The 9116-nt window shown below is 39.2% G+C and overlaps 1 protein-coding gene across 2 annotated transcripts; it reads left to right on the top strand.

The window, feature by feature from the left end:
• Positions 1-454: 454 nt before the first annotated feature.
• Positions 455-8341, top strand: LOC122830995 (gamma-enolase-like). Of its 2 annotated transcripts, none has more exons than XM_044116862.1 (13): positions 455-575; positions 2197-2282; positions 2373-2468; positions 2552-2610; positions 2691-2760; positions 2862-2995; positions 4576-4798; positions 4879-5076; positions 6441-6517; positions 7176-7300; positions 7399-7507; positions 7776-7834; positions 7958-8341. In XM_044116862.1, exons 2-13 carry the CDS (start codon positions 2198-2200, stop codon positions 8025-8027), a joined length of 1305 nt encoding a protein of 434 aa, XP_043972797.1. In that variant the 5' UTR covers positions 455-575; position 2197; the 3' UTR covers positions 8028-8341. The 2 variants fall into 2 exon arrangements, with proteins under 2 accessions (XP_043972797.1, XP_043972798.1); XM_044116863.1 differs by lacking the exon at positions 455-575 and adding an exon at positions 1913-1918.
• The last annotated feature ends 775 nt before the right edge of the window (positions 8342-9116 follow it).

Raw genomic sequence — 9116 nt, 5'->3', positions numbered from 1 at the left:
GCGGCTCTCTTTCTGCCTCCTGCTGTGTGCTCTGTGTCTTTAATTACCTCTGTGGCTATTTTTAAATGCTCCTTCCAGCAGCTGCAGCTCCTGTTACCTGTCTACCTGTCTCCTTGTCTCCTTTCATCCATGTGGTTTCGTCTTCGATGTTCTCTGACAACATGACCCACTTTGTGCACAGATCTGTCTTACAGGGTTTGCTTTGTTGTGATGTCTGCTGCCTGTCATCGAGACAGCAGATGTGTTTGTTTCTTTTTCTTTATAAATTGGTGCCTGCAGCGGGATGGAGTCGTTTCTGGACTTGACACCAACACCCTTTTTTTATGAGGAAATTTGCTGGTGAAATAAAAGGATTTTTTTTTAAAAGATAATCTTCATCCTAATTAAAACAAAGATCCATGTGACTCCAGCCATGCCAATCCATCTTTCATTTCGCTCCCTCTTCCCGTGACTCGCTCCCCCTCCCTCCTTTCACGTCACACGTTCTCAGCGCTCTTTCTCCCAGCTCCTCATCCCTCTGCCTCCCCCTGTCATTTGCCGACTGACTCTCTCCACCAGGATCAAACACACAGCAGGTAACGTTAAAAAAAAGATTGATCCATTTCTTTCTTCCATCCCCTCCAAGCATCCTCTTCCTCATCCCTCTCTTCCCCTGCTGCATGTTTGTCTTCTGTCTCTCCATAATATCAGTCACTGGCTGAGATTGCACAGATTCTGGACAGGCTCAAGGGCTGAAATGTTTTTATTTTTTAATAGATATGCATTATTGGGTTTTGATTTATGTTTTCAGCTCTTACTGCGTGTGAGAGCCTCTTCACAGGGAGCCTAGATTCCACAGCTTTCCATCCATCAGGCTGCGTCACTGTAATCACAGTGTGAGTCCATGAGAGGAAGCAAGTGTGAAAGCTCTTCCTTATGACTGTGGGCTGCAGTGAAATGCATTTTGATCATTTTATCTTATTGTTTAATTGAAGACCTATCATCCATTTTTCATTGCCACCCACCTCACTTGCTCATTTCCTTCTGTCAAATTTTTCTGCATGGACTTAAAGGGGCAGTGTTATGTTTAAATCTACTTCTTTAGCTTTGCATTAAGTTATAATGTTGTTCCCTCATCAAAAATACACCTGGATTGTTGTTTTGATTCTTTCATGCATGTATGAGAAATCCTTTAATCTCCATGGTAACCATTCAGCTGTGCAAAGCCTGGTTGGACTTTGCCCCGCCTTCAAGGCACAGCTCCTCCCCAGTGTTGCAGGTTTTAAGCCCCCCCCCCCCCCCCGCTCCTTCAGACTAGCCAGCAGCAATTAGCAAACACCTGGTGGAACTTTGCATCTGCTGCTCTCATTACATCAGCAACTTCTCAGTGCAACGCTGGTAAAATGTTGTTGAAGGTTTAATAGAGGAGTCATGTTATGATGTAGAGTTTCAGAAAGAGCAGCAGTTTCTTAAAGGGGCAGTATTATGTGTTTTCCAGCCACATACTCTCGTTTTAAAGTACAATCAAGTAACTATGTTACCTTCAGTTGTTATAAAAATGCTATATCTAAAACGACTTAAAATAAATTTGGCTTTGTAATTTATCGTCTTGAAATTGAGCCTCTGTCATTTTGAAAACTCCTACCTTTTCTGAAATTCCACCTTCAGGAAGTTATCACAACATGGCTCCTCTATTAACCCTTTAACATTTCTACCAGCGTCGCACTGAGAACTAGCTCCTGTTCTGAGCTCAGCAGATGCACAGTTTTACCAGGTTCCACTAATTGCTGCTGGCTAGTCTGAAGGAGCTGAAGGAGAGAGCTGTGTGGAAGTTTGGAAACTGCAGCTGTGTTGTCAAAGGCAGAGCTAAGTCCAACCAGGCGTTTTGCACAGCTGATTGGTTGCCATGGAGATTAAAGGATTTTTGGCAACATTCCAGGTATGTTTTTGATTAGAGAATAACATTGTAACATGATGAAAAGCTATTAAAAGGTTGATTTTATGTAATACTGCCCCTTAAAGTGACAGAGGCCCATTTGCAAGATGCTAAATTATGAATTTATATTTAATACTTGCAGCATTTTTATAACTGAAAGCAACCTAGTTCCTTGATTGAGCTATAAAATCATACTACGTGGCTGAAAATGCATAATACTGCCCCTTTAAGCAAAATCTGCTGTAACGATCAAAATGAGGCTAACGTTTAAGATTTTGCAGGATGTCTATAGTGAACATCGTTGCCAGGGAGATCCTCGACTCCAGAGGAAACCCCACTGTGGAAGTAGATCTGCACACAGCCAAAGGTGACAAAAACATACTCCCTTAGCATCTATCATGTCCTCCAGTCTCTCCGACCTTTAACCCTTTCCCCCCTCCCTGTTTTCCTAATCCAGGTCTGTTCAGGGCGGCTGTGCCCAGCGGAGCGTCGACTGGCATCTACGAGGCTCTGGAGCTCCGAGATGGCGACAAGACTCGCTACAAGGGCAAAGGTGACAATCGTTAGCAGGCATCCATCCTTCTCTTCTCTCCACTTCCTCTTGGTGAATTTTAATGTGTGTTTTTGTCCTTTAAGGTGTTACCAAGGCTGTTGCTCACATTAATGACACCCTCGGGCCCGCTCTCCTGCAGTCTGTGAGTATCAGCTGCTGAAGGAGCAGGAGAAGCATGAAAAATCTGTTTACTCTGTTTGTGACAGCCTGCTTTCCTCCCAGGGAGTGAGTGTCCTGGAGCAGGAGAAGCTGGACAACATAATGATCGAAATGGACGGCACTGACAACAAATGTGAGCCTGCGTTTCTCGTGCTGAGATATCCGCACTGACATGCAGCTGCAGCGGCCTGCGTCAGCTGCATCTGTGTGTGATGATTCTGTGTTTCCTCGCAGCCAAGTTTGGGGCCAATTCTATTCTTGGAGTATCACTGGCTATATGCAAAGCTGGTGCAGCGGAGAAAGGCGTCCCCTTGTACCGTCACATCGCTGATCTGGCAGGAAACGGGGATCTCGTCCTCCCAGTTCCAGTGAGCTTTTATTTTGTTTTTATAACCAGTCAAATTGTAATTTTCACATAAAATTATTCATATGTTCCAGTAACAAATTTTCCTGGTTGATAAGTTCTCCCAAAATATATTGCAATAAAATATTGTTATTTTGAGATCATTTGCAAGTGATATGTTAATGAGAAAATAATGCAAGAACATAGTCTGAAAGATTAATAAACTTTAAATTTAACACTGGAACTAGAAGACATTTTAAATATCCCCAAATAAATAAACAGAACAGCAAAAATAACAAATAAAATCAATTATGAAGTCTCTATAAAAAAAATTATTCAAAAGAAAACTGACGACTTTGTTTCCTCGAGTTTTTCTTAGAAAGAGAAAAAAAGAGAAAAAAATAAATCATACAAATGGAAATTATTGATCTCATTTTAATTCATCATACAATTAATTTATTTATTGCTTATTGCGACAGGCCTATTGATACGCCTTTAATCTTTCCACATTTTGTCATGCCAGAACCAAGACAAATTTTCATTTTTCACCACATCAAGATTTTAAACTTCTTTAAAGAGCAAAATGTTGCAGGAAATATAAAAAAAAAACTCATGAACAAATTGTAAAATATCAATAAACCGCTTCTTCTTAAAATTCAATTATATAATCAGACCAGCCAGAAGTATACATATGTAGGTAAGTAGAACATATGCAATTTAATGGACTATTTTATTTTTGAAAATACGTTTTGTCTACAAAGCCTAATTTCTTTATTCAAATCAATTATTATTTATTTATTTTTACAAAGAGAAAATTTTATTTGCAAAACACAAACTTTTATTTGCCCATTTTAGAAAACTTTGATTATGATTCTCAAATATTTTGATTTTGAGGGAATATCCTGTTCACAAATACATTTCTATTTGAATGAAATATAAATTCACAGTTGTATTTCATTGCAAAGGTCACAATTTATATTCCTAAATTATTAGGAATATTATTAAAATATTATTTTTTATTACATTTTGCTAAATTTTAGCTTAACTTGTCCCTGCTGTAGAATATTGATACTACCACAAAGAAAACTAACATTAGTAATAAATGTCATGTAATACTGAATTAAAATATTCTTTTTTCAGTCAATTTGTATTGTTTTTATCTCCAAAATGTGGTGTAGAAAATATTTGAAAACTTACCTTGAAAATGTTTTAAATATCTTAAATTCTAGCAAAAATGGTGACGTGTCATTTCTTGTTTTATCCAGTTTTACCTCCGCTGTTATTTTTTTTATTTTAACGCAGTTCCGAGGCACGGTGGCCTCAAGTTACTAGGTTGTTGCTAGGTAACCACAAGTTACTCAACAAATAGTTGCTAGGTAACTAAAGAGCGAATTAGTAAATTGATGACGCTAACTTTTTAGCGTTATCAACGCCAAAGTCTTTCCTCTATCTACATCCCCCAGAATGCTATGCGGTTCTGTCTCAATATTGAAGATTCTACCATCAGATTCGCAATATATTGTTATTGATTAATTGTAGAGCAAACCATATTTATTATGTATTAGAGCAATGTTAAAGCTTCCTCCCGTTGTGTTTCTCTTGCAGGCCTTTAATGTAATCAACGGGGGCTCGCATGCTGGTAACAGACTGGCCATGCAGGAGTTCATGGTTCTGCCTGCGGGTGCAGAGTCTTTCCGTGACGCGCTGAGGATGGGGGCGGAGCTTTACCAGACTCTGAGAAGCGTTATCAAGGAGAAGTACGGCCAAGATGCTACCAATGTGGGCGACGAAGGAGGGTTCGCCCCTAATATTCAAGAAAACCGCGAAGGTGAAAAGTCCACGCACCTATAAACGGTTCCTAACATCATATACCGTATTAACTGGTTTTTTTTACTTGTTCTCCGTCAGCCTTGGAGCTGATAAAGACCGCCATAGAAAAGGCGGGGTTTACTGACAAAGTGGTCATAGGGATGGATGTTGCCGCTTCTGAGTTTTTCAGCGAGGGTAAATATGACCTGGACTTCAAGTCCCCGCCCAACGCTGCCCGCAACATCAGCGCTGAGGAGCTAGCCAGCATCTATCAGGGCTTCATTAATAATTACCCAGGTTGGTAAAGCAGGTTTTGTGAGACATCCAGTAGCTGCTTTTCCATTACGAATGTGCCCAAATCTTTGTTGGTATTCTTCTAATGTCGAAAAAACACAATTTCGGAATTCCGTTAAATAAGAAATTAACTTTAAATCATGCTTGAATAAGCTTGTTCAAGTGATAAGTCAATATAAATTATGGCAGTGATGGATGTAAACAGTTATGATGAAATATGTTCATTATTCAAACATGGCTAGTGCTCATCATCTGACAGCTATCACAGAAGATCCTAGTGTCTGATTGAGCCGCTGGCTGCAGGCATTTAGGAGAAATTGTAGTGCGCGATTTTACAGAAGAGCTCAGAACACAACTTTCTATTGTGGATGCAACGAGTTTCAGATTGTCTGAAAAAATAAATAAATAAATCACCCTCCTATTGCGTCTTCTTCGACGTTTTCACCAGTGGTAACTTCCGGCTGTTGATCACGTGATTGATTGGTGTGACGCAAAAAAAGTGTTTCCATTGCACTTTTGCAAAATACATGTTTTGATGTGTCTTAAAAACAACATCCTTGTACAAAAACCTTTTTTTTTGTTTGTTTAGAAAAAAAATGTACATTAGGTGTGTTTGTAGAACTGCGCAAATGGAAATTACAAAATGTATTTGCTAAATGGAAACATGATAATTTTGAAAAAAATTATTAATAATTTTTGATAAAAGTTTGCCTTAGGACGGGTGGTCTTTCGGCTGCATAGAAATAAATGAATTTCTCAAATCTGCGACGGAAACACTTTCTTTGGCGTCACATCAAGACGACAGGAACAGCCGGATGTTACGACTGGCCAGAAGGTCAAAGAAGACGACAGGAAGCAGTGAGAGGATTATGATGCAGCATGTTTTTTAATGACTAAGCACGTAAACAGGTTTATCTACGTTTGATTGTCATTGTGTTTCTTATTTAATGGAAACACCACAATTGCAAAAATTGTGTTTTTTCGACATTAGCAGAATGTCAACAAAGATTTGCGCAGATTTGTAACGGAAAGGCCATTACTCTCAGAGTTACTGCATCACTGCTGTTGGTAAACACATTTTCTTTGAATAGCAGTGGCACAGTCCTGCCTTTATTTGCTAGAGGGCTAGCAAACAAAGAGAAAAACAGATTTCTGGAGAGTCTGCTCTCTCCTCATGACACACAGGTCTGTGGAGGATGTTTTGATTATGTGTGACAGCACAGAAAGGCTTGTTATGCTGACAGGAGTGTGTTTGCAGCTTGCGGAACGTGAAATGTGTATGGCATCATTAGCATCTTCATCCCTTCTGTTGTTTCCTTCATAACAGGATGTGGTATTTAACTCATATGTCCATTTCTTTCCTCAAGTCGTGTCAATTGAAGATCCTTTTGACCAGGACGACTGGCCTGCTTGGTCACAGTTTACAGCTTCGGTTGGCATCCAGGTAAGATGGGACTGTCACTTTGTGAAGGTATGTAAAATTATGAATTTAAAGCACATTTAAAAATTCCCCCCAAAAAGTCATTCTGGCATATAGAATATGTAACATTAAATTGTAAAGTACAACAGTTTGGTTGAACATGTTGGAATGAACCAGTCAAAGCCTAAAAATAGTCAAAGTCTACTTTATTGTCAATTAATCATATGTACTCACCATCCCCTGGTGAAATTAATAACTTTAAAACATCACAAAACAATAAATAAGAACAAATAGTAATTAAAAAAATGTTTTCCATAGAAAATACAGCAACAATATTTTAAAAGTCCCACAAACCAGATACCATACACAATTTTAAAAACACAAACTTTAAAAAATAGTCAACAACTCAGATGGACAGAACTTGTGGGAGAAAATTCAGCCAATTAGAGTCTAACTTGCTCCATTAGTTATAATTTAAGTAATAAAACTAAGATACTGCACTCTATTTACTACCAACTAACCAAAGAAAAAGTGCATAAACACAACATAAACAGCAGCTCCCTGAGACTTTGTGAAAGAGGTAACTGCTTTATATGTTTCCAAAGTGACAACGTAGTCGTCAACTCCAGTTCTGCTGAAAAACAAAACATCTCTTCATATTTTCTGGGACTTTTCTCTGCAGGTTGTTGGAGATGATCTGACTGTGACAAACCCCCGCAGGATACAGCGAGCTGTGGAGGAAAAAGCCTGCAACTGTCTGCTGCTGAAAGTCAACCAGATTGGCTCTGTGACTGAGGCCATCAAAGCGTGCGTCGCTGCCCTGTTTTCATTCATGCAAAATCTCATGTATGTGTGCCTGCAGTGCACCCAGCTGCATGCGTATGACACTTATGGCTGCTCCTCAGGTGCAAACTGGCTCAGGAGAATGGTTGGGGGGTGATGGTGAGCCACCGCTCTGGTGAGACAGAGGACACCTTCATAGCTGACCTGGTGGTTGGTCTCTGCACCGGACAGGTAACGCGCTCAACCCAGTGGATTATTTTTCCCTTCGTCTGTTTTACTTCCAAACACATAAGTTTGGCATAATCTCAAACAGCAATATTAGCGTAAGAGAAAAAGCACCTGGTGAAATCATGAGCATGAGGTAAAACTGGAAACCTCCAGTTTGGACTTATTCATTCAGTAGATGCTACTTGATAGCCTTAAGAAAAATAAGCAAACATTTTAAATTGCCTTAATGATAAAAAAGGCAAGCCTGTAAATGTTTAATATTTTCTGTCAGATCAAGACTGGTGCTCCATGTCGGTCGGAGCGTCTGGCTAAATACAACCAGCTCATGAGGTGAGTTTCTATTTCATCTCATCCTTCTTAAATGTCATTTAAGAGCCTGTAATTTATGTATTTCTTTTCTTTCCCATCCATCCCTCTGCTTGCTGCCCTCTGTGTTTTATGTCTTCCTCTCAGGATTGAGGAGGAGTTAGGGGACCAGGCCCGCTTCGCTGGTCACAATTTCCGCAACCCCAGCGTCCTTTGAGTGCCAGAGCCATCAGCAGCACGAGAAACCAAATGTTTTTATGTACTCACTTGTTTCAGTGGTGCCCCAAACACACCAAATAACTCATAAATACGTCTTTAAATAAATAGAAAACTCATTGTGGCAGTGTTGATCCAATGCCTCAACAAGTTAAGTCTATTGGTGGTCTTGTTAGTATCTTATTTTTTTCCTCGTATTATATGCTTTTCATCCATTCCTGAAAGGTGTTAGTCCATGTTGTTTTGTCTAATTCCTGTTTCAGTGCAACAACTTACTTGTACTTTGTCAAAAAACAATAAAGTTATGACATTGTCTTTAATGTTGTTTTTTAAAATGATTCAATTCATTTTTAAAATACTTTCTTAATCCCAGAGGGGGGTTAAATGTTACTTTAACTCATGTTATCTAAATTTCTTTAAAGATTTGTTGAATATACAGAAAGCTGTGGGCAGGGATCCTGTGGTGGTCTGTGTTACTCCAGATCTGAACCAGCCTCTGACTGAAGCTTAAATACAATAAGTTATACTGCACTAGAAATGACAAGTGACGTAATGAAGAATGTGCTGACAGAAGTTCAAATATAGAGTATTTTGGTTTAGTTTCTGGTGCAAATATGTTTGTGTTCTTGAAGAGGACAGAAATAACGGGTAACTTTCAGTCAGATAAAGGAGCTTGTTATAAGGCAATAATTGCTTAATATTGATGAAAAAGTACTAGTTCCACTGGCAGATTATTTCACTTATAGCATGGGAAAATGTCTTGCTATAAGTGGAATAATTTGCCAGTGGAACTTGTAGTTTTTTATCAATATTAAAAAACGTCTTAAAACAAACTCCTATCTCAGACTGAAAAGTCTCATTTCAAGTTTACTACAATATTTACTCAAGTAAAAAAGTGTTGCTTGAGTACACGTTTTGGGGCATTTCTAACCAACTTTGGTAACACCTAACCAGAGTATTTTGCTACTTTTATCCTGTTTCCAAACCAAATGTATCCGATCTAGTGTCAATTCCGGCACCCGCCATCAGAGGGCGCGCCAGCAGAGCGGCGCTGCTCCAGCCGAAGCCGCTTGTTGCCGCTGCCGCTCCT

This window comes from Gambusia affinis, linkage group LG05 (assembly GCF_019740435.1).
Source record: "Gambusia affinis linkage group LG05, SWU_Gaff_1.0, whole genome shotgun sequence".
Classification (NCBI taxonomy): domain Eukaryota; kingdom Metazoa; phylum Chordata; class Actinopteri; order Cyprinodontiformes; family Poeciliidae; genus Gambusia; species Gambusia affinis.
Note: the sequence above shows the minus strand (reverse complement) of the source record. Positions and strands in the feature narration are given on the sequence as shown.

Excerpts from the sequence above, each read along its gene's own strand:
- LOC122830995 (XM_044116862.1), top strand. The coding sequence starts at position 2,198 with ATGTCTATAGTGAACATCGTTGCCAGGGAGATCCTCGACTCCAGAGGA. Across the intron at positions 2,761-2,861 it reads GGACGGCACTGACAACAAAT|CCAAGTTTGGGGCCAATTCT; the intron begins GTGAGCCTGCGT and ends GTTTCCTCGCAG. Across the intron at positions 5,077-6,440 it reads CTTCATTAATAATTACCCAG|TCGTGTCAATTGAAGATCCT; the intron begins GTTGGTAAAGCA and ends TCTTTCCTCAAG.